We start from the raw sequence: 24,916 nt of genomic DNA on the forward strand, positions 1-24,916 counted from the left end.
CACACATAGAAACGCACGCACGAACATACATAAAGTATGGTTGAACCCCCCCCCCCCCCGAAAAACATTTCTGGCTACGCCCCTGGTAGTAGCTTAGCAAGTACTGCACTCACTGAACCATTGAGTGCAGTACTCGACAACCGGACGCTTGGCCTGGCTGTCCTTCTTGCATTTCCTTCTACTTAATCTCTCCTTTCAGTGAACCACGAGCGACTGCCTAGCGATGAATTAGGTGCCTGAACAGGTGCCAGCGACTGCGGAAAAACGTGGTGAGCGATGCTTCGAGGAACACGTAGACCGAGTAGAGCGATATTCCAAGCCACATGCCGATATAGCCGCCAATGTAGGCGAGTGCCTCCTGACCCTGCAATGAAAACAATTAATGACAGTGTACATCGCGCTAAAATTCGTATATTTTTTCTAGTACATAAATTATAGGAGAAGTGTGTCACGATCAATTTGCTTATATGTTGCTCGTGTGCCTTGTAGTGTTGTGATGTTTAGATACGTACAGGACTCTCACGCGGGTTTGTAGACTCTTTTATGCGATTTATCTTGCTTACAGAACTGCAAGAGTAGTTTGAATGTTTTATTTACGTGAGTGAAACTTGGCAAAAATGTTAGACTGTCCCTAGTACTGTTCTATAGTGTTAATCGTTATTTTTTTTTTGGAGATTTTAGTTATGCATGCCCTGGAAAGAAGTAGCCGGTGGCAGTAAAGGCGCTTACATATTCTGTAAATCATATCAACGAATAAAAATTCTGTAGCGAGACTTCCCCAGACGCTTAAATCACAGTTGTAATGCAACCGATTGCCGTGTTAAGCTATACGACCGACGGTTGCAGCGCCGCCGAGACAGTGTACGTTCGCAAAGTGTGAACACTTTTGCAATAATGTGAACATTTTGCATCGCCGCATCGCCTTGCCGCTTCCCAAGACCGTCGATATAGCGGGTGTTCCTTTTACCTCTTTCAAGTCGCACAAATATGGGGAAATTATACCTATATATATAAATCACTTGGACGTTATTGTTGCCATTTCAGTGTGGAAGTGGGCAGCCTGTAGATAAAGGTGAATCTGCACGTGATTGCGCATACTTAACGAACTTATGCTAATTAACTTAGTTTTGCATTCAGAAACATTCAAATGTTCACCTAGCTCTCAGAAGAGCTTTTTTATTAAACCTTTTTTACGCCATCGAAACCACGAAAACGTGGTTTCGATGCGTCCTATAAATTTCTGACTTGCTCTAGCTACCTAGGGTGAATAATTAAAATGCTAATTGCCATACCTAAATAACTAAGCGCAAAAACTGCACGTACTGATTTTTGTCCACAGAACATTTCAATGGCAACGATAACGCCGCCATGATTCATATGGAATTTTCAAAATTTGGTGCAGTTAGAAAAAAAAAAGAAACATATGATGGCTGGTGGTATGACGGCGTTAACAAAACGTGGACGCGGCGATTTCCTTTTCGACTTGATTCCACAGCATAACGCCTTAATATCGTAAAGACTATCTTTATTGAATGCACATGTTTCTTGCGCTAGCACAAGGTCATTTTGTACGCTGGGGCCGTGTTGTAGTGACAATTTCGTACGAGCTACTTTGTTAATAGGGGTCCACTCTCCATATTATGTAGCTATTATCTTGAGTTTTATTGTATCTTTACCCTTCGCTTTCGTTTCACATAAAGCCACGCCACCGATATCATTGGGGGATGTACCTTTCAACGTAAGAACGCTTTTCTGAATACAGACGCAGCAGGGTCGTAGCCAGAAACTTTTTTCGGAAGGGGGGGGGGGGGTTCTACTGCCCTTTATGCATGTTCGAGAGGGCGTCTGTATGTGTGCGTGTGCAAAAGTGAAACAAAATTTTGGAGAAGGGGAGGGGGTAGAACCCCCTGCCCCCTTCTCTCGCCGGCTAGGGCAGTGACATACTGAACACACATCTAACAGCACTCTTCTCTCGTACGAACGTTTCTGCGTTCGTTGACGCCCTGACAGCCGCCGTTGGTGATAGCGAGCTTCATCCCGAAACGATCGATATGTCAAAGGCAGTATACTCGTATTGTAAGCATTCGTGTCATGTAGACTGTGTACTCACGAAGGTTTTGGGAGTACGGTACTCAAACTACGCACATTTACCAAGCAATTGCCAGCGGGTTGCACAAAGGCTATACTTTAGTGTTTTTGATAAACGTAAGCTCTGCTTGAATATAGGGGCATACGAACTTACCGTGAGTCGTCTTTGGTAGTCGTAGACAGTTTGCGAACTTGTCGAGAAACGAATTATGGCCGTGAACGATGACCTACGGTGGGAAAGAACACGGCATTACTGCCCCTGTATGTAGTGCTTAGAAAGCTATGAACAGGATTTCAATAAAACTTTAGGCCACATTAAGGAATTTCATTACGAACGTTTCGACAAAGAACACGCAGCGTTACCGGAAACTCAAAAGTTTTAATCACGAGATGACAAACTATACTTATGCAGAGAAAGTTCCAAGCACAAAGCTCGTGTTTCGAGTGCGAATTAAATATTGTAAGAACATCACTGGAAGCGGGAAAAGCAGTCATCCGACATTGTGACTTTTCTTTTCTACGCTTGTAATCTCTAACGCGTTAGAGAGTTATTTTAGGACATTCACTGCGCATTCACAGTTATTTTAGGGCATTCACTGCGCCGTTAAAGACCCTGTTTGCTCTCTATTCGTGAAAGCTCATGAAATTCCGAAAAGCGCGCATTCATGTTTTCTGTGAATAAATCAACATACGTAAATGCGGCGCTTTTATTCTGAAAATTAGGCTACTGAATTGTTCAATTTTACATTAAGAAAAAAGAGGAATGCATGATTTATAGAAAAATGACAATAAATATTGGTCTACGAAGGTAATGTGCGAAGATCATATTTACTTACTTTGCCGTCCTTATTAGAAAAAAGTATTAATCTAAGGGAGTCAAGTTATCAATTGTTTAAATAGTACGAAAATTCTGAAATTGGCATTTCTCTCTCTTCTTGCTCATGCCCTATTTTACGCTATTCTTAAGCTTGAACTATGCGTCAATTTTACAACCCAACAGCAAGCGTTCAGTGGTCACATATGTCGTCCTTCTAGATCACACTCTTCTTTTGTCCATGTTTATAGGGTTATTCAGAACATCACGCTAAATATCGATGTCGCTAAGCACAGGAATATACTTACTGGTTTTGTCCTGGCTAGTGCATGCAAGTCAAAAAGAAAAAAAAAAAAGAATTCGGCACAACATTCAAACCTACACGTATTTACTCGTACTTAGACAAGCTTACCTATAACTTGAGCACCAAATATGCAACTTTAGCGCAGTATTGATTATGAACCATCACGAACTGGTCCAATTGATTATTTTGCTAAATGTAATTGGATCACTTCGCTGTTGATATCATCGATACACCATTCTAAGCCGCGAGTAGCGTTTTTCGCACTTGGTAAAACGCTATAGTTGAGGGAGGCCATCGACAGGAAAGTTTGTAGACTACGCGGACTGATTTGCACAGCTGCTAAAGAATAGCTGTAATCACCGCGGAATAGTCCTATACGCAAATATATTCCGCGAAATCTAACTTGTAAGCGTGAGAAAACAAGCTAGAGCAAAAAAAAAGACTGAAAAGATGACTTATACAAATCCGCACTTACCTCATTTTCTGCAAGGCCAACGAGCTTGACGTCGTAGGTAAGTTCGCTGACACAGAAGAAAAAAAAAATGCTTGTAACGAGGACTTCATGAACTTCAAGATAGAAACACTATGCAGGTTCCAAAATACACTTGCCAAGAATTTTTGTTCTTTGACTGACTGACTGACTGACTGACTGATTGATTAATTGATTGATTAATTGATTGATTAACTGATTGAGAACCTTTAGGACTGCTTAACGCGCGCACGAAGAAGGGTGCGCGAACGTCTCTGAACTTAGCAACCAATGAGAGTACTGCCACCGTGGACTGCAAGACAAACACTTGCCCTAATACTTAGCAGAAAATTGAGGCGCAGCCGCTGTTCAGTAAGGAGGATGATAAGGGACTTTCAGATCAGGTGAACCCGCGTTATAGGAGCATCTATCAATAAAGCATAAAAAAAGCAGACATAACCAAAGCGGAGATCAAAGCATTCACGTATACGCCAAGTCGCTTTGTTAAGCTGTAGCGCAAGGTACAGTTTGAGATTAAGTAGTTATAATGCATAAGAGAGAATTGGAAGGCACACCGAATTTCTAAATGACTTGCGTGAGTGCCGATGTTTGCCTACGCAAAGAGTTGCGAAAAGGACGTTGAGTAAAAAAAGCCGGCGTGAGCGAAATGAAGGAAAGAAGTCGAAGGTATCGCGAGATACGCATTCACTTCGTCTACGCGGCGTTCGTCTGAAAAAAAAAAAAAGAAAAGAAAAAGACGGTGCCAATATCACGTAACCGCGCAAGCTTCTCGTTAACTTCGTCTTTGCGGCGTTCGAGCAAATAAAAAATATATAAAAAAGCGGCGTTCATCTCAAGCGTGGCTCGAGGCGCGTGAGCTGCACGCGAGCTTTGTCTTTTCGGCGTTTGCGTGACAAAAAAGCTAAATAAAAGCGGAGTTCGTGTGTTACAGAGTACACGGTAAAATAGCCACACAAATCGCTTTCACCCTCGAGTCGTCTAAGGTGAATGTATAATGTAGCCTGTGAGTTTTTTTTTTTTTTGTATCAATGCGATACGGGAAGTCCGCTTACCTGCAGGGTAATGTGCATCGCTCCTTGCAGAATTTGGTATTACGGTCACGGGGCAAAATTTTCACGCATTTGTCTGCAAAAAAAGTAAGAAATAGAAAGACGGTCAGATCACAGAATAAGATGTTTCCAACGAAGGTATACTATTAAATGCAAAACAAAAAAACACACTATTGCCCGTAAATATCATGTTACTGAGTGACGTAGTGCAGACTGACGACTGCTCGTCAATCGCTCGCTTACTTTTCCTTTCTTTCGAGCAGAGTGCCCCATTGAATGTTGTCACGGCAAACTCGTGTTCTGGAAGAGCGCAGCCACAATTTTTGAGCTCTCGCTGTATCAAGCAGTCCTGCAGACACACCTGCGCTACAGCAAAATTATGAAAAATAGTCAGTAGGTCGTCATAACACTTGTACGTGTTATGATATAATTATCATGACACGTACACGTATATTTATCGTAACACGTTAGGCAGAATATAATTAAACAATTTTTATAAAGCAGAAGCAAATGTGCATCTGCATGTTTATGGCATTTGTTTTAATAGGTTGATCTAGTTTCGATTAATTCAATAGATGTATGTCAACTTGTCAAGACTACTGGCTAAATATATTTAGACCGTTTTCCGATGGGCGTTGCCATTTCGCGATAGCAGCGCCGTCTGTCGCCTGGTACATTTTGCTGGTGGTGTACACGATTGGGCAGGAAGTTGCATACCATACGTGCTGTTGGCCAGGACTTTCAAACACATTGTGACCGCGCTATAATTGCTCTGATTCTAGGGGTGTGCGAATATCAAATTTTTCGAATACGAATCGAATACGAATATCCACCTTCGAATATCGAATCGAATATCGAATATCAAAGGAAAAATGGCTCCACAGTAACAATATTTAATTTAACATGTAGCTATTTGAAAAAAAAAAACATTAACAGCCTGACTGGCAACATAACATACACTGCTATCTCCAGAACACCATGTCCAGGCTAGCACAATGCACACCACAACGCAAGCAAGTATCACGGCATAATGAAAGTAATGACTACATGTGATCATGAAGAAATATGAGTTGCTCCACATGATCAGGCAGCAAGCGCTCCCTTCTAACAGAGACAACCCCCCCCCCCCACCCTTGCCACTGAAAAGGCACACTCACTTGGAACAGAAGTGGCTGGTATAGGGAGGTACATGGGGCAAAGCTTTGCCAGACTGGGGTATCTGAAGGTGCCTACAGCCCGCCACCAGTCACGTGGGTCACTGTCTTTCTTCAGAAGTGGTCCCGCATAGTGAACGAGTGGTAGTGCGGCACGTTACGGCCGCATAATATTGAAAATGTATGGTTACATGATCGCCAACAGCGCTGCCCGTCGGAGATGCACCAGCAATAAGTCATACGTATTGGGGAGCTCGTCGCAGGCAGATATCGTGCCTCCGTGTACTCCTTTCCCTAGTTTTGGCTGTGCTGCACGCCAAAGAACACACTAGACGCTTCTGGAACCCGGGAGCAAAGAAGTATAAGCGTGCACCGACGAGGAGGAGAGTCAGTCGGTCCAGAGATGAAGTTATGTTGAGTGTGGTTCGGCCAGCCGAAGAAGACGTGTTTATGATAGTGTGCGGTCATATCGCTCCTCTCGGCAACGTTTTTAGCTATACGAACGCAGCAGAAATGTGGAAGACGAGTTATTTTATGCATGATAATCGAATCACATATTCGAATTTTTCGAATATTCGAAGTTATCGAATATTCGAAACTTTTCGAGTACACGATTTTCGAATCGAATACGAATATTTCGAATGTAATATTCGACGAATATTCGAAACTTTCGAATATTCGCACACCCCTATCTGATTCTCGTAATTGTTACTACCACGCGAAGTTGTCGTACACGGCGATCAGCACATACCAATGCAAACAGGACTTAACCGGGGAAACACAGCGCAAAGCAAAACAAAAAGTATGAGGAAGAAGGAACACAGTACACTGGACGAGCGCTGAAGTTCCTTCGTCCTCGTCTCTTCTTGCGCTGCGTTTCCCCAGCTAAGCATGTACCAACTCGCCCAAATCAAGGTCTTGCAAAGAGGACGTCAGAGCGGAGCGCTGGTTCGAGGCAACGTGCCTCCTCTGCTGGAAAACGGCTTATTGGGCTATGTAGAAGACGACGGACAAAGTGACATACAAGAGCCTGTCTTACCTGCAGATATGGGCCTATTATCCGGAATGTGCTTAACATAAAATGCTTAGCATTAGAATAGATTGATTTATTTTTGGTATAGCAGTGCGTACAATTGCTCCCCCCCCCCTTTTTTTTTCTTTTACTCACGTACTTCGTAGTTCATGTAGCCGAAGTAGGCGCTTATCCGGCCTCTTGCCCGGTAGTCGCTGCATCGCGAAGAGCTCGGGTAGGGCAGGCGTCGAAACGCTCTCTTAAAAAACAGCAAAAAAAAAAAAAACAAACAAACAAAGAAGGCGTTTTTTTAAAACATAAGTTCAACCAACGCCTCGTCTAGAAAGATGCCTGCCGCGTGAGCCAAAAAGATCCTGCCCAACCCGTTCCCTCCTTCACCGTTTCTAATGAGGGCAGTAGCTGGCGATCCTTGCGGTGACCGCTTGCAACACACATTTGCACATTACCCCCGACGACGTCACACCACGCCAGCCCCAATAAAAACAATAGGGTAGTACCTGGCGCCATCTCTCGACAAGCGACCACAACTCAAGGCAGGACGGCTAGAATGGGATAGCCAGCGACTCCGCAGGCATCTTTCTAGAGGAGGCGGTGGTTCAACCAGCTGCACTACTGCTTTAAGTTGAAGCATCGGATAGCTGATTGATCACCCAAAGTGCAGCAACAGTAGTGTATGCAAGAAGACATACCGACAATGGAACGTGTCATTTTGTTCAGGTTTTCTCGACTCTCCTATTCTTGGCTCAGCACAAGCACATTTGATCCTGTGCTGTGAAATCCCATGTACTGGCTCAGCACTAGTATACGTGATTACGTCGGGAATAAGTGCTAATAGGGAGTTTTAGCTTGTAACGTATACTTCTTTAAGTTACCGTTACCGGATTACGTTTACCGTTTTACCGGAACTCGAGTTTTAGTAAAGTTTTTTAGCTGCCCAAACGTAAACCTTTGCGTACGTACGTAAACCTTTACGTTTGCGCAAACCACTAAATGGTGATGACAACTGTATTTAAACTGCATTTAAACTACATTTAGGTTAGATAATATTGAATTACGCTGCGGAAAAATAATAAGAGAGGTTTTTAGCGTGTGCAGTATCCCGGTATAAGCGAAGGGGTGTAGCAATACCAGGTTACCGGGCGATGGTGTCGACATCTTGTGACGCTTCTCGCAATCACAATCATGAACACGTTTGTTTTCGCTTAGTGTTCTTGAGGGGAAAAAATGATTAAAAAGGCAACTCATTCGTAATAATGCCGCTTCAAGGCATTTACATTGGTAGTAGAATGCCCGATGTTTCTGCAATAACAGTTTTGTGCTCGCCTGCCCAGTCAAAAAAAGTCAATGGGTCCAATTGGAAAAATACCAATTGCCACCAATTGGTTTTCGACCAATTGGAATTTCGCCACCAGTTGAGAGCGCACCAATTATATCCAATTGGTAGACCAGTTTACGTCCAATTGGCAAACCATTTGGGCAGTACCGGTGGCCAATTGGTTTTCCAATTGCATTTAACTGGACGTAATTGAATCCAAATGGTGCGCAATTGGTCAACCTATTGAACACACATGGTCAACCAATTATAGATAACTGGTGTGCACCTAGTCAACCAGTCAATGTAAATTGGTGTCGAAATGGTCAACCAGTTGAAAACATATGGTCATCCAGTTAAAGCCAACTGGTCATCAATTGAACCTAACTGGTGCCCAATTGGTTAGCCAGTTGAAAACAAATGGTCATCCAATTAAACATATTGATGCCCAACTGGTCAACCAGTCAATGTGAATGGGTGTCCAAATGGTTAACCTATTGAAAACATATGGTGATCCAGTTCAAGCCAAATGGTCATCCAGTTGAAGCTGACTGGTGCCCAATTGGTTAGCCAGTTGAACACATATGGTGATCCAGTTAAAGCCAACTGGTGCCCAACTGGTTAACCAGTTGAAACCATACGGTCAACCAGTTAGAGCCAACTGGTGTCCAATTGGTTAGCCAGTTCAACACATATGGTGATCCAGTTAAAGCCAACTGGTTAACCAGTTGAAAACATATGGTCACCCAGCTAGAGCCAACTGGTGCTTAATTGGTTAGCCAGTTGAACACACATGGTCATCCAGTTAGAGCTAGGTGGTGCGCAACTGGTCAACCGTTTGAAGTACACTCGTGCACAACTGGTGGTCTAGCTTGACCCGAATATTCTTCCATTGGCTGAAAAACATGGGCAAAGAGTACACCAGATTTTTGACGCAAAAATGATAGTGAATTGGACAAAAGAAATGTTGATCCTGAACAAAATGGTCTGGTATGCTTATTTGTGAATGATATGTAATGCACACACATCAAATAAAAACCATACAATGGAGGTACTTGTTTTACGATAATTTATTACTTTAAAAGCATTGTAAAAGTTATAATGACTAGCAAAAAATCAGGTACTCCTTATTCTTCAACTTGCACCTTGCCACACTTAGGAATTTCCTGTGTCCTTTTCCCTGAAAGTGTTGAAAAATACATAAGTGCATGAAAGTTACAAGTTCACGTCACTAATGTTACATATACACAGGATGCAACGATATTGTGGTGCTGCCCTTGAAGCACACTATGAATGTATCTGTGTTCTTGGCTGTAACAGATGGTGGAGAGACTTGCTGCAAAAAAAAAAAGAAAAAAAAGCTATTCCTACACACTTCCACACAAAGTATGTAAATTATGTTGTAGTTACACCATAATAAACGAACAAGTTCTCTGTGGCTATAATGGAGTGATAGAAGTGGCTTTTGAAGCAGGAAAAACAACCTGCATAGGCAGCTCAACCACTGCACGCCAATGTTCACACGCAACTATTAGTGGCTCAAAGGCTGAAAATTAGCTTGGTTTGGTCACTCGGGCGACATACCCACAGTCGGTTTTGAAACAAATATAGCTAATTCAGCCTTCAGTTGACGTGCAGGTTGCACAAATTGTGCGAGCCTAGGCACAGATGTAGAACAATGAACATGAACAGCAGCCGTTTCACATATTATATATCGGAATTTCTTTATGCAATTAGTCTAGCACTTCCACATTAGATGGGCTCATTGTACAGACGTCCTCTATAAGCAAGGAACCCCATGAGCTCGAAATAACAATAAACGAATGTCAGGTGACAGTGGTATCACGCTCTTGCAAAGCAGGGTAACGGTGAAAGTGAAAGCTGACGCTAGACTCGCACTGTGGCATGGAGCAGCATAAAGTACCATGCTGCCGATAACTTTGACTGCACTTTCCCGCATTGTGAAGTCTAGGTGTCCGCACACATGAAGTGAGAACAAAACAACGCTGTTCAAAGCGGAAAACACCAGAAATCGTGGTTAAAAGCAACGCGTTGAACCGTCCACTTCCCTTCACCAGAGCAACGTGAATCACGCGATCCAACCCTGCACGTCATAACGACTGCAGTGCCCACGTCTCTAGTGGAGGACCTCGCACCCAATATATCTGTGTTTGACTGTATATTCTGTACGAGTTTCGTGCACACTGTAACATTTCTTTTTCCTGCTCAGCCTACATTTGAGGTAACATTTTTGTTTTTTCTGGCTTCAAACATTAGGGGGTCAGCCTAGAATCTGGGCTGGCTCAGATTTGAGTAAACAGTGTTAACTTGATGTGCTGCAAGCTCAAGACTAGCTTTCTCCACATGATACTTTGCATAGATGTAAGCAAATGCACTGGCATGGCATTTAGTCAGCATGATGCTTTAAACACTTTCTTTACCAGGCTGCATGTCATTTAAAAACTACATACAAAGAACCTCCCTGAAATTAGTCAAAACACATTTATAACAGCACCTCACCGTTTTGCCAGCCTCTCAAGGTCTGCCAGCTTCTCAACCACGAAATGGTTCAGCTGCTTGAGTGCAGCAGGCATAAGGGTTTCGGGAATCCCCTGGCGCTGCAGTCTCCGTCTGTAACAGTCTAAAACAAAAAGTTCACAAGGCCTCACTAACTGGTACGAAGAAACAATTTTTAAACAAAAATAGTCTATAAGACTACGGTCTGAAGCAGAATGACCAAAGACAGTTTGCACCAAAACATCATAAAAAGCATGAACACTTACCACGCATCACTTCCACTTTCCAAGGTGTCAGTGGAGCCTTTGCAGGCCGATCGGGAAATCGTGGACACCGCTTCCCTGTAAGACCCAAATGAACGGTGATTAACTATAACACAATCTTTCTCTCTGTCTAGTCTTTCTATCTTGTAATGTCTTTATTCCCCTCACTTCTCTTGCATGCTTCACATGCTCCACTTCGTCAAGCGAAGTTTTCATTTAACACTTGCACCTGCTGTACTCGTAGTGGGGCTTGCCCAATTCCTTTGACGCATACCCACCTGAGGATTTTTGTTCACGGTGGACAGATTACAGCTGGCTTAAACAGCTCCGCTGTTAAGAAAGTACAAGGAATTCTATAGAACAGAAACACACCTTGCAAAGAGCGGTTTTTCAGCTGGTCCTTGGGCCAAATTCCCAGGAGGAGGTCCTTAACGAAAAGGGAATCCTTTTGATGGCCCTGAATGTGGTGCCATGCGCTAGAATTTATTTGAAGGCCACCGCCAATGTCCACCTGCATCAGGAAACGTATTGCAGCAAAAAAAAAAAAAAAAAAAATCATTTTAACAACCATTTAAAAAAGCAGCATTTGCTGTTTAGGCAAGCACAAGGAAAATTTCACTTATGATGACAACTGTACGTAATACTAAAAATTGCTGAAGCTGCCCTTCAGATGTGGACGTTACCATGGCATTCTCTTTTCTTGCGTAATCATCCTGTGGCGGTGTTTTCTCCCTAGGAATCACGTCCATGCTGTCAATATCCACTTCCCTCGTCGAGTGGTCTGGTCCGCTCTTAGTGGAGCACGAAGCTCTACTGTAGCCTGCATCATCAACACGAAGCATGGCTCATTACAAACAGCAGAACTCGGTCACTTTAAGATGACAGCATAGTCAGGAATCAATATTTAAAGCAAATGAGTTTCAATATAAAGGCTCACATCCAAAATATCGCTACATCCAAGAAAGAAATTGTACCAAAGGCAAGTACTGTACTGTACTGACACAAGAGTTTTTAATTTTTTGTTTTGTTTTTGTAACTAACAATTTGAGAACACACCTCATATTAAATGTGGAACCAAGCTACAAATATAACGGCACTTACTTATTTTTCTTTTTTCAAAGCAGCTTCACAGAGCACTCTAAGTGACAATGGCAACGTGTTGGGTCTGTGCAATGTTTTGCACATGCAACCACTGCCTGGTAAAACATGATGAAGAAAACACAGTACAAATGATCTGCTTAAAACTAAGGCAATAAACTGTCCAAAGAAATTGGAAACCCATAATCAGTGGTGTCTTGCAGTGATGGGAAAGCTGCTACAATTGCTCCAAGCTGCTACATTTCATTAAAGCTGCTACATCTATGCTACAAATGAGCACCATTGCTCCAACCTGCTACATTTCGTGAAAGCTGCTACATCCATGCTACAAATGAGCAGAACTGCTCCAAAGCTGCTACGCATAGCCTCCGAGATTACCTGGCAATGCGCTGCTTTATCTGGGAGGCCACCGTCAAGGGGATTTTTCAGCAACACCAGGTGGCAGATAGGCTGCCGCCTCTCGTGCCATTCGTAGGCAGAGCCAATCCAATACAATCCAATGCGTGGGCACGTGGCTGTAGTTGTGCGTAGGCTTGTCACTGTGTAGTGTCGGTCATAGAGTTTCCTAAAATGACCTAGAGGGAACTCTGGCACTGCGATCTTTCAGCCACCATGGGAATGATGGGTAGTACACGGATTTGCCTAGTCTTCGTGCTTGTGGGCTTCGAACGCACTTGTGGCTTTGTTTATTGCTATGTTTTGGTTTTCTTTCGGATAAAAGAATGTATCGTTGTGACCTTCGTGACCAGATTTGAATCGGTGAGCCTAAAGAAGTTAAAGTGGTGAAGTGAAACTGCTGATTTTTGCTGAACTTCGTTTTGCGACAAAGCAGATGCAGGCGACGCGGAGCCAAGCGGAGCCTAAAGAACGAAGTTTAGACAAATCCGTGTACTACCCATGATTCCCATGCTGGCTGAAGTGCGATGCATTGCAGCTCCCATAGACACTAGCGCCAGAGTTCCCTCTAGTAAGTATTGTAGGAAACACTATGGTGTCGCTACCTGGTGGCACTGTCGTTTGAGCTGAGTGCAGTTGCGGCTCATTCCCAGTTTTCGCTGCGTGCCGCAGCCTCGCAGTCGTACCGGCGAGGCTGTCTTTGTGTCAACCAGTCTTCATATATTTGTGATCCTAGGCTATGTTTAAAGCTTGCGTTAGTTGCGCCGTCATTGAACTCATGCGCACACTGTATTTAATACTTCATTTTATTGTATAATAAAACCATTAAAACGCCATCTGACCTGTTTTTTTTTTTCGTTTTCGCAACCTGCTACAAAACTGAGGGCAGCTGCTACAAATCATCATTTTTCCTGCTACAAAGCCTGATACAAAACACTTTTGGCCATTCCCATCACTGTGTCTTGGCATAAATGAGCATTTAATTATTGGGTGACAAGTTCTTTCATGCTCTGCCGACTTGAAAAGCCTTTTGTGGTCCTATGCAAGATCGTCACCACTGGTTGGAAGAAAAGCTCTCCAACATTGTATGGCGAGCTCATGTTATAACTGTAATACCTTTTTATATAATTTTCTTACAATTCTACGAAGGCAAACTCTCCCCTTATTTTATAAATGTGTAAACATGGTATGCACAAACATCTCCCCTTGTTTAATTTTATGATTTGAAATTGTAAGGAAGTTTTAATTTGAAAGAAGCCTATAATTTAAACAAAATAATCTAGGTAGAGGCAATGCTTACACCACTGGCGCAGCCAGGGGGAGGGCCAGGGGGTGTTCAAAGCCCCGCCCCAACATTTCAGTTTGGCAATATAGGCACACATACAAATGCATGCATGAACGTACATAAAGTATAGTTGAGTCCCCCCCCCCTCCAAAAAAAATTGCTGGCTATGCTACTGGCATACAAATTACAAATAAGTCCATGTAGCAGCCACAGAAGCCATAAAACTACAGAAAGCTGAATTCCATACCTGTGCCTTCATCTATGGCTGTCAGCATTTTTTCCTGCAGCCTCATGTTCAGCTGCCTCAGCTTCATGGCCTCCTGCTCCAACTCTTCGTTTTTGTTTCGCAGTTCCTCAATTTTTTTGCACTTTCTTTCCACAAGGCCTTCAAGTCTCTGTACCTTGTACTTCAGCTCAGTGACTAGGCCACCCCTATCGTCATATGTTGGCCTCTTTTTCTGCTTCTTTAAAGCAGCTTCTTCCCTTTGCTGGATGTCGTCAGTTTTTTTTTTTAACATGTCCAATAGCTCCTGCTTTGGGCCAGAGGGCTTTTTTGCAGGACGCTGCACACAAAACCAAAAAACGTATTATGAGGCTGTTTAAAGTCATACAATGCATAAGCAAGGATACAGCACTACGTAAACAAGTACCTCTGGCTCGACATCATCGTCTTCATCTTCGCCGTCAGGCGAATATGCCATTCTTTCAAATCTAAGCCTCTGCCGGCCTCTTCCCTCCGCCTCCAGGTCTTCTTCTGATTCTGGAAAATATTAAAGGAATACACATTGAAAAATCTTAAAAGAAAACAGTTTCATTATGAGCCACGGATGTGCGACTAGGCTGCACTGCAAGTACAAAAGGAAACACAGAACAGTGGCAACAGATTTAGTGGGAAAGAATATTATGCTGAGTGTATGCTTAAATAAGCCTTCCATTTATATGAAAGGATCCTTAGAATTTTCAGTAGTCCTTGCATCAATCATAAAAAGTGCATGCTCTACATGCAATAAGCCTCAAACAGAAGCAGGGAGAATAAATATATTTGTGCGTAGTATCACAGCAACCATGAAACATTTTCATGTGCTCATTAACTGTCTTTGTGTATATGCATATTGTGTTAAGAGGGAACAAATACACTTCACATATATATATATGCTTAAATCCAGATTTTCTTTTCGTTTTTCTTTTTCATTTGGGAAGGGGGGGGGACCTCACTGGTGGGCATATTAATCAATATCATGACTACTGCATGAACACTCGCGATCAATAATTATTTTATTTGACCTACGTAACAGTGCTCTAAGGGCATGAAGTCAGCTGCGAGGGACTCGAGTTCGCCACGTGCGGCACGTGGCGAACACGTGCCGTACGCTGGAAGCTGCGCAGACAAACGTCAAAAGTGAGGGAGGAGAGGGGTATGATCTGGATCAGTGCATACATTTCAAGGGCAATTATCGAGTTGTGCTGTACTGCATGGAATTATAGCACGACTCGGAAAATGGAAAGAAAGGCGATCCCTTAAACATGCATCTCGCCTAGCAACAAGTTTTATTGAAGAAGAGATTGGGCGCAAAAGACAGTTGAGCATGTATGGTAATTTACTATTATACTACACTAGCTTCTTTAGGCGTATTTGGAAACTACGGAAGTTGCAAGAATATATTTAAATTACGCTCATTTCAAGACAAAAGTATGTGTCATTGTTCAGACCGACCGCACGCATCGGATAGCGTCCACAACGATAGGCATATGCGCACCGCGGAACACAAGAAATGCACTTGACAAGGCAAAATAAATGTGTGCTCAAACGAACAGCTTACCTCCCAGAGCTAGAATCCGAGCCCGGTAAAAGTCCGAGGTCCCGTCCGGATCGGTCCATTTCACCGAATAAAAGAACTTCGATTTGAAATCCTTCGCGTTCTCGGGATGGAAGTTTTCTATGTCTCGAATGTCCACAACCGCAAGTTTTCGATCATCCTCATACCGCACTTTTGCGTGCGTGATCATTCTTGCGCTACTGTACACACGTGAAAGAGAAAAAGGTAACGCAGCCGACAGATCCAGGATCGTAGTACAACTTCTAGAACACTGCGATCGTAGGCAAATCTAGCATGTCTGCGCGACATGTGCGCGATGCACGCAGGTGCACGTGCGGAATGTTAAAAGTTCACGAGCCGCGTGCTCGTACTTGACAGATGCATGTTTGCATGTAAAATCATCGTGCTGCCTGACGCATGTGACCTGTATATTAATATGTCTAATTTATTTAGTTTTTTATGAGTATATAGTGGTTTACCGGGTATACAGGTATTACTAATAAATGAAATACTGAAATACGAAACTGGACACCTTTCGTCATGCTGAACCAGCAGTGCCAGCCAGGTTGTGTTATTCGCTGAGCAACAATCTGAGGATCATCTACACGTGCAACAACAAATCGCTTGTTGGAGCATGTTAATGCGATCATAATGGATCAACTTCCAAAGAGAAAGAAAAGAGGCCCATATAAACGATACATCAACCATGGATCGGACTTCGTGCTACCGAGAAGTACTAAGAGGGCTTGCCAACACAATGTAAGTTTACCTTCCTTTTTGTTCTATCGCCTTCAATACGCATGCGCTTGTGTTCAAAGACTCACAGAGGACTGCATGTTTTGGTTCGCATAGCTAAAAAGCCTAGCGTATTAACAACGGCTTGTGCGGGCGAACAACCTGCGTTTGTCTGCACATGTAGTTGTCGAAGGTCAACGTAAATATCAGCGGCAGATATCGCTCGGCGGTCATACCGAACTACGTTGTAACATACTGTTTAGTGAACAATGAAGACTTGTATTTCTGCGAAATTTCAGTACAAATAAAGCGGTTGTGAACGGCAGCCGTTATTTAAGCAGATCACTGCAACTAAGTTAAACATAGACTTAACAATGTTCAGCACATCAGCAGAAAATCTGTACTTGTGCATTGAAAGCACTTGTCGCTGTTCAGTACATTGCATCTGTTAGAACATTTAAAGCGGACAACGTTTATGTATGAATTCACAGCTTGCGTGAAATTGTTACGATGTTCTCAGGAGTTTTGCAACTATACTGCCTACAGGCTAGTTATATTTCACAGTAGTGCATAATTCAACTATTTTGTCCGCTTTGGATGTATTATTAGGTGTAGTTTGCAAAATTGTGATATCTCTTTTCATTGCTGAGGTAGAGTCATTGCGTTCGTTTTTTTTTTTTTTTTTCAACAAAAAGTAAACCCAATTAGAACTGAAGCTGTCATTCTCAAAAACAAAAAGCGTCCTCTATTATGATATATTTAAATAGCAGCTCTCAAAGTAAAGCGTCCTCTTAAGGCATGCACATGTCTAAGATCCTTTTTTGCATTCAGGAAGTGCCTACGGACACAACCTCATCTGATGATGAAGCAGTCTCCAACAATGCAGCGCCCGGACTAAGCCAAGCAGCAGGTCAAGCTTCAGTCTTGTCAGATATAAACAGTGTACTTCAAACTGATACGTTGAGTAGTCAGGATGAACAGGTGAGGTAGTATGTTTCAAATGTTAAGTGTATTTTATTAATAAACTGTTTTGTCACAGGAAACTTCAAACGACGCTTGTGGTGCAGCGGCCTCCAGCATGGCATCTGCTGCGGTCAGTCGCAATACTTCAGAACTGCAAGCAACCAATGATGGGCCACAGCATGCCATCCCGATGATTTCCCACGACACATTGCTAAATGATGAAGAGGTACACACACATACCTATATTTATATGTGTATGTATATGTATGACCAAACTGTTTACACCAAAGGGGTTGTTCGGACTAGTGAGTAATCTGCAATGGCATCACACAGACATGGCAGCACTTGTGCCTGTTGTGTCTCCATGTGTGGTGTCGTTGTAGATCTTGCACTAAAAAATCGAACAAGGCTTTGCCACAAATTAGGGTGGTGCTGATCTCTGTCTAGTTCCCTTTTCTCTTGGTTTCATTGTTTTTGTCTTTCTTTTTTTTTATTTTTTTGCAGCTTTCCATGTCTGATGATGATGGTTCAGAGCAACATGATCCTGGAGAGCTGGCTTCAGAAGATGACATGGTAGGTCCATCAGAAATTGCAAAATTTACACAAACATGGTTGACGTCATTAACTGTTAGGGGCCCAGTTAACATGTTTGGGCATTGCAAATACTGAAGCTCAGTGTAGCTAACACATTTATTTTTGCTAGATATTAAATGTCTGCCGTAAAATCCCACCAGTGCTTTTGAGAACAAGCACTAAGTAATGTAATCAAAATTGTACAAGGCACGAGAACTTCCTGAAAGGTACTGCATCTCTTATTACTTGCTTTAGGACATAGGGGCTGCTTGGTTATAGCAGTGTAGCCTCTGGTTGCTGATTGCAGAGTGTATTTGCAGGCTATTTTTAATTTTCAGAAACCTCATTCACATTGCCTCTTAACCGATTTCAAATTTTTGAATCGCATGCTGCAAAAATTTTTAGAATCAGTTGAGTAAGTGCGGAGTTGAAGTTATTTGTCGTATGCTTCAAGCGCTTTCTCTCTCCTTTCGTGCCAGCAAGCACACTGAAAGCTACGGAGGGAGGGGAATGACAGGGGGCAAAAAGATGCGACCCTTCGTCAGCATGGCTCATGATCTTGAGCACCTTCTTGTTTTTCTTCGAACACGCGGCTTAATTTCAGCATGATCGCGAGTGCGCTTGGGGGTACGTGGCAGCATCCCGCAGCGGCCACAGTAACTATGCAGCAAATCAGCCAATCGCTGTGGATGTGGGTATATGGTGCAAAAATTTGGGTATATGGCATCAGTTGTAGAGAGAAGGGGGATCAATTTCTAGCTGACTGAGAATTAATTGTAAATTCTAGACCATGTGCCGCACTATAATGTTTGTCTCGGTAGCCTGGACTACTGATCGGCAGCATTTTCTGATTATACTAAAATAAGCGTTGCAGGGCCCCTTTAAAGCTGAAAACTAAGCACAGCAACTGTTTTCCATTTAGAATAAACGCTTTAGCACAAGTTTACTGCTTCATGCTTGTCAAATTTTCTTTAGTAACATATTGATTTGGTTGGTCCATACAGTAGGTTACAAAATCATTTATTTAATATTACCTGCTTAGTGTTCAGTTAAGACATGCCTAATAGCTCTGGCTTTCTGGCTCCTTTTGGGGTCTTAATTTATTGTCCTGCTTTATAGTCTAACTTCGACCGTAAATGTTGATGGCTGGGCACCTGCTCCATTTTTAGTGACTATTTCTTTTCTCCTTTCCGCAGCAAATGCCTAACAGTCCCACAGCGCCTGGTCATGGTGGCAAGTCGCTTTTTGGAGAGTTATTTACCGATGTTGTGACTGAAAGAGTGGTTCTGTCTAGAGGCGATATTCTCCTCATGGTGCTGAAGCACGCTGTCAAAAATAATTCATCATTTGCAGGGCTGACCAGCATCTTAGACCTTATCAACAGAATTTTCGAACGACCAATATTGCCTCATTCACGTTACCAGCTCTCCAAACTTTTGAGCAAAACAGGCACAACAATGACATATTATTGTTTTTGCCCCAAATGCTTCACACACATAGAAAATGCTGAAACAAATGCCTCTTTTCACTGCACAAAGTGCGGACACAAAACTAGTGTTTCTAGTTTATCTGATATGCCTTTTTTTGTGACTCTTGATGTGGAATCGCAGTTGCAAAGATTGTTGAAAGACTGTACACTTCTTGACTTAACAAAGCCACTTAACCATGATGGCTCATTGGGTGATCTGTATGATGGCGAAATGTACCGCAATTTTGCAGCTGCAACACAGCAGTGTGGTCCCAGAATCAGCTTCACATTAAATGCTGATGGCACACCGCTTTTCAAGTCAAGTGGCACGTCCATTTGGCCTATTCAGCTAATTGTAAATGAGGTTCCGGCTGAGCAGAGGATGTCAAAACTTGTGCTTGCAGCATTGTGGTTCTGGAAGGAGAAGCCACACATGGAGCTTTTTCAGAGCACATTTGTTAAGCAAATGAGCCAGCTTAGCGAAAGTGGCTTTGTCTTGGAGCAAAAGGGGCAACTTCAGACATTTAAAGCTTATTGCATTTGTTGTGCGGTTGACTCGGTTGCCAGGGCACCTATGCAAGGTGTCACTCAATTTAATGGTTATTTTGGGTGTAACTGGTGTTTACAGAAAGGTGAACGAGCTGGTGGTTCAACAAAGTACCCTGTTCAGCCAGTTAACCCCACTGAGCGTACAGAGAGCCAGATGGTTGAAGACATGACAACTGCAGTTAGGCGAGGAGTGACCGTTCATGGTGTAAAAACGGCATCTCCATTGATCAGCCTGCCTTATTTTCACATTGTAGCAGGATTTGTTCCTGATTACATGCATTGTATTTTACTTGGAGTAGGACGACAATTCTTAGATTTATGGTTAGAGTCTTCTGGTTGTGCTTACTCTCTAAGCCGCAAGCAACACACAATCGATGAGAGGCTTATGGCTATCAGGCCACCAAAGGATGTGAAAAGATTGCCAAGACCAACGAAGGAGCGGAAATGGTGGAAGGCGAAAGAGCTGGAAAATTGGATATTGTACTACAGCATTCCAGTACTTGATGGCATTCTTGACAGAAGAGACCTTCAGCACTGGGCATGCATGGTTGAAGCTTTGCATATTATGCTGCAGTGCAGTATAGAAACTTCTGAGCTGACTAGAGCTGAGAAACTCTTGTTAGAATTTCATGTGCGTTCAGAAATGCATTTTGGAAAAGCTTTTATGACGTATAATATGCACCAGTTGACGCATATTGCAAAGAGTATTCGTGACTGGGGACCCCTGTGGGCACACTCTGCGTTTCCATTTGAATCGGGAAATGGGAGCCTCAAGGAAGCTATCAAAGCTGCAAATGGGATTCCCCATCAGCTGTGCAGAGTTCTGCAAATTGAAAATACTGTGATGGAACTGCAGGATCTGGCTGTCAGCCCTAGCGTGGTGCAGTACTGCAATTCTTTTGATGCCAAAGTCACACACAAAAGCAAAAGCAGCAGTGATGGCACCCGTTTCTTTGGAAGTGGTATTCCTATTCCACCAGCCTGTTCATTGCCTGAGCAAGAAATCCCACCACCTTCTGTACAGTACAGAAGAATGATGGTAAATGGTTCAATCCTGACAGACTGCTCATACGCGTCAAAGAAGAAGACTAATAGTTCAGTTATTCAACTCTTGGATGGGTCATTTGCCATTATTGAAAAGATCATTTTGAGTGGTGATAACACATCCATATGTGTCCGGAAACTTCGGTGCCGACCAGTAAATTATGACTTGGTGACTGTAAACCATGTGCAAAAAGTGCTATTCAAAGAGTCGCCGGCAGTAATTATTCAGCCTCTAGAAATAAGAAGTGTTAGTGTATTAATCAATTTGGAAAATGTTTCATACGTATGTGCACCTCCCAGCACCCTTTCTCTGTAGTCTTCTTGTTCGACAGTTCTATGTTCCCTAGATGCTCCTGACACAGGTCTGATAGTAGAATGGCCTAGAAAGTATGCACATAATTTTAAATAAGTAAACAAATGCAAAAATTAAACCGTAACCCGACTGAGCAGCACTCCTTCGTGTGCACTGGGTGGGAGGGCGTGTGAAACATGCAGTCAGTCCTGTACGGAGGACAAAAAAAATTACACCATCTCCCGCTAAAGGGGACCATGAGGCGATGCGAAGCCAGAGCACTTGCATGATCGCGTTCCGTTGGCATTCATTGGGCATGTTACCGACCTTGGATCGTTATTAACGTTGTAGGCGAAGGTGAAACGGTTAACGAATGTCATTATTGAGCACCGTCTAGTACTTGAGGTATGCACTTTGCTTTGATGAGGATGGCTTTGTGGTCGCTGAAGTGAACCGTGAGGGGATCTTGGTGCAGTGGGTGGATCTTGAAATTGGTGAAGACATGATCAATGCATGTGCCATGAATGGTAGTTCGCTGCCCTTCGCTTCTCAGCTTTGTCTTGAGTGGACGCAATTGGGCTGATGCTGACGCGTGCTTGCGTCAGCCCACTCACTGATGGGACTGTTGCTTCCATCATGCTTCATCGGAAGCACCAATGGAGTCAAGCGGAGTCAACCAAAGCAAGCGCTGCGCTGAACACGCGCTGCGCTCTAACCGCTTAGAGGAGGAGAGTAGCGCATGCACCGTGAAAGCAGAAGCGAAAACGCAGAAGCGCAAGCAGGTGCTGGTAGAGAAGTGGAGAGAGTAACGCGCAGCTGTCGGAGAGAGGGAAGGAGGAGAGGTGCGCATGCATAGTGTGAGTGCAGACTACCACGGCGCGTGCGGATCACCACGCCACGTTACATACCCCTGAGCAAGAGATGCGTCGCATTTAAATGGTGAAGAGCTGGCAGATGCTGCCGATTTATGGGCCTTCAGTGTCTGTGTGTCGATATCTTAGGACTTATGTCTTTGGAACTGTCAGGATAAGCAGATGCAATTTCGATTAATTCAACATCCATAAATCACCATTTGCATTTGACCCGCCGCCACATGAGTCAGTTGTTTGAGAATGCTGGTAATCCAAAGCAGCACATCTCGCTGCAACATGAAAATCAAGGGTAGCCCCAACCACTGATTTTAGCGAGCTATTTTAGGTGTTTTAGCCCTTTTCGAGGAAGCAGTTGATATAATCACTAAGAGATTATGGAACACTGCTTTCCTCATTTGCTCATTTTCTTTGGAAGAGTGCTGGTGATAGTGCAAAGCAACAACTGGTGCATTTGTTCATCACATAAGGAGGTACAGTGACTGCTCATTGTTCTCTTGATATATAATGAAAGCCATGCCTTTGTGGCATCCAAAAATGCGAAATACCAGCAGTACAAGCTGGGTTTTGTGCACGTGAGCACTATTGCAGCTCTAATCACACTGGTGTGACCGTACATTGAAACTTGCATTACTTGGAAAATCATCGCGAACATGACATCTCACAAGATGGAAGACACAGTATGAGCACAGTCTAACAATTGAAGTTTATTGAAACAAAACGAACGCATGTAAAACAAAAACCATGCATGTGCAGGAACTTCCGGTCACGTGAAAGAAATTTCTAACCAGCAAACTTCATGGGGATCCATTGACCTCTTAAAATTGCAAAGTTGCCTAGATGCAAACACCTCGTGCCCAGTGTGTACTTGTGCAGTGCGTATCAATCATTCAGTCTTGTCAGAGTGGCATATGTCATTCAAGTTGCTGTGCCTTGTGAAATTTTATGTGCACTGTAAATTTGTCATTTAATTTCAAATGCAGCTATGTATAAATTTTGTGCATTTGTGTATGATTTTTTACATATGTACATATATTGCATGCATGTTAGTTTTGTGTTTTGTTTGTGTGTCCTTATGCCTGGACTTGCTGTATTTTTGCCCATTTTAATAAACATATTGCTGTGGAACGCCATGAACTTCTCTGAAATGCTTGGTTGTCTTCTGTTATGCAAACAGCAGTAAGATTATGCTGCTGTGCTTTCATTAATTTCAAGAACACTACTGTGCAGAAAGAGGTTGCGTAGTGTATCTATTAAAATATGTCCAGACTAATCTCAAATGCTTGCACTGCTGCCATTAGTGGCATGCATTTCTCATACATTTTTCAGGAGTTGAGTCCTCTTCCAGTGAACCTGCTTCATTTGCACTAGGAAATGGTATTTCTTCTAAATTTCGAAATATATGTTAAATGCGAGTCATTTTAGTGAACCAAAGGCACTTTGACTGTTTCTATCTATCTAGCCGCTTACGTCTGTGTTCTCGTGGTTGTCTCTTGGTATATATCAAAATCGGCACAGGAGCACTTCAATGTATGATGAACGCAATCTGCAGGCCATGACTTAACGCGAATTCCCTGTGGCATGCATCATGAAATCCTGTCCACCAGTCGTGTTTCACATACCCATGGTATGCGGTTAAGTGCTATAAGTGGTTCATAGTCTATATCATCCCAGGCTTTGGAAATCTTAACGAACAGCGTGAATGAGCCCGTTTCATTGATAGGTGAATTATCCAGATGGCATCGAAGAACAAAAATCATGGCTCTAGCCGGAATCAAACACTGGCATTCTGCATGGCAGTTTCCACAGAGTCGCTGCTTCAAACTGCTTTGGAAAAATACCCTGTACAATCCTTCTGTCAGGACAAATCTAATTGTGGTTGCAGAGTTGCCTATCCTATTTATTATATCACTGTGATTAATTTTACATATGTGCACTTATAACTGCTAGCTATATTCAAGCGTTGCACTTGTCTGTAGATATGCACATCATTGCTCCATAGTGTGCACTTCGTGGCGATGAAACTGACATGTAAGTTGCAATGTGAGCACCAAAGTTATGTCGGGCCATAAGCTACCCTTCAGGCGCCAGTGTACTCAACATGCCTGGTAAGTCCACGATATGCGCAGAGCTACTAATTCACACAAAGACATTGATCCACCTCATAACGCTTAAGGCTCAAAGCAGAAAATCCGGCATTGGCTGACGCATGCTTACTGCTTCACACGACTGATTCCCACAATGCGTGGGACCTGCCAGATTTTTACACTCCATTTGCACTACACCCTTTGTGCACTAACAGGAATCGTTAATCTCATATCCATGTGAGTGAGCATTGCTATGTCTACACAAAATACTCAAGAAAATAAATAATTAAAACAAGCGATGAGGCTTGCTTGTAGCAATAGGCCTATTTTCGTCCAGGCATTTGCTCTGCAGGAGACTGAAGGTACAGCTTCTACGAGCACAGCTGTAGGTCACACAAACCAGCAGAGCTAGCCGCATTTTTAATTGCACCATATTCAAAACGCTGTTAATGCTATTACTGTCCCACTGTTTTAAGTTAGGATGTACCTTATAATAAATACCACAAATCTAGAAAAAAAAGTAGCTTGTAAGGAACATAAATGGCCTAAAACTGCAACTTGGGGCACAGCCTGATGAAGGTTTCAATTCAGAATGTGCATACATGGCACAATTGAATGGAATAGATAAAAATTATTATGACGACTCATTGAGTCTGGAATTCTGCCCCGACCTATAGCGATTTAAGTTGCCATTTTAATAACAAATGCCAAGTTTT

General features: G+C 42.9%; 2 protein-coding genes and 1 long non-coding RNA gene across 3 annotated transcripts in view; 1 reads left to right on the forward strand and 2 right to left on the reverse strand.

Moving 5' to 3' along the window:
- Nucleotides 1–217: 217 nt before the first annotated feature.
- Nucleotides 218–24,916, reverse strand: part of LOC119393786 (uncharacterized) — a 57,490-nt gene continuing 32,791 nt past the window's right edge. Inside the window, exons 6-10 of the mRNA XM_049415877.1 lie at nt 7,072–7,170; nt 4,989–5,106; nt 4,749–4,821; nt 3,682–3,727; nt 218–364 (exon numbers count right to left, since the gene is read on the reverse strand). Coding sequence (XP_049271834.1) covers nt 218–364; nt 3,682–3,727; nt 4,749–4,821; nt 4,989–5,106; nt 7,072–7,170 — 483 coding nt within the window. The remainder of the gene's footprint in view (nt 365–3,681; nt 3,728–4,748; nt 4,822–4,988; nt 5,107–7,071; nt 7,171–24,916) is intronic.
- LOC119393370 (BEN domain-containing protein 5) lies at nt 10,685–15,917 on the reverse strand. The gene is made up of 7 exons (XM_037660347.2): nt 15,624–15,917; nt 14,454–14,563; nt 14,051–14,366; nt 11,708–11,844; nt 11,397–11,535; nt 11,028–11,102; nt 10,685–10,885 (listed from the first exon to the last, which is right to left on the reverse strand). The coding sequence occupies exons 1-7, from the start codon at nt 15,808–15,810 to the stop codon at nt 10,761–10,763; spliced, it is 1,089 nt and encodes a 362-aa protein (XP_037516275.2). The 5' UTR covers nt 15,811–15,917; the 3' UTR covers nt 10,685–10,760.
- LOC119393369 (uncharacterized) lies at nt 17,299–22,829 on the forward strand. Its single transcript, XR_007416330.1, has 4 exons — nt 17,299–17,336; nt 17,395–17,544; nt 17,823–17,891; nt 19,088–22,829. It is a non-coding gene; the product is annotated as an uncharacterized LOC119393369 (long non-coding RNA).

The sequence above is a fragment of the Rhipicephalus sanguineus genome, chromosome 5 (genome assembly GCF_013339695.2).
Source record: "Rhipicephalus sanguineus isolate Rsan-2018 chromosome 5, BIME_Rsan_1.4, whole genome shotgun sequence".
Classification (NCBI taxonomy): domain Eukaryota; kingdom Metazoa; phylum Arthropoda; class Arachnida; order Ixodida; family Ixodidae; genus Rhipicephalus; species Rhipicephalus sanguineus.

Bases quoted from the DNA above. Each gene is read 5' to 3' on its own strand.
- LOC119393370 (XM_037660347.2), bottom strand. From the start codon at position 15,810: ATGATCACGCACGCAAAAGTGCGGTATGAGGATGATCGAAAACTTGCG. The intron at 11,845-14,050 runs GTATGGAATTCA...TTGATGATGCAG, and splicing joins AGCCATAGATGAAGGCACAG to GCTACAGTAGAGCTTCGTGC. The intron at 11,536-11,707 runs GTAACGTCCACA...TTCCTGATGCAG, and splicing joins CAAGAAAAGAGAATGCCATG to GTGGACATTGGCGGTGGCCT.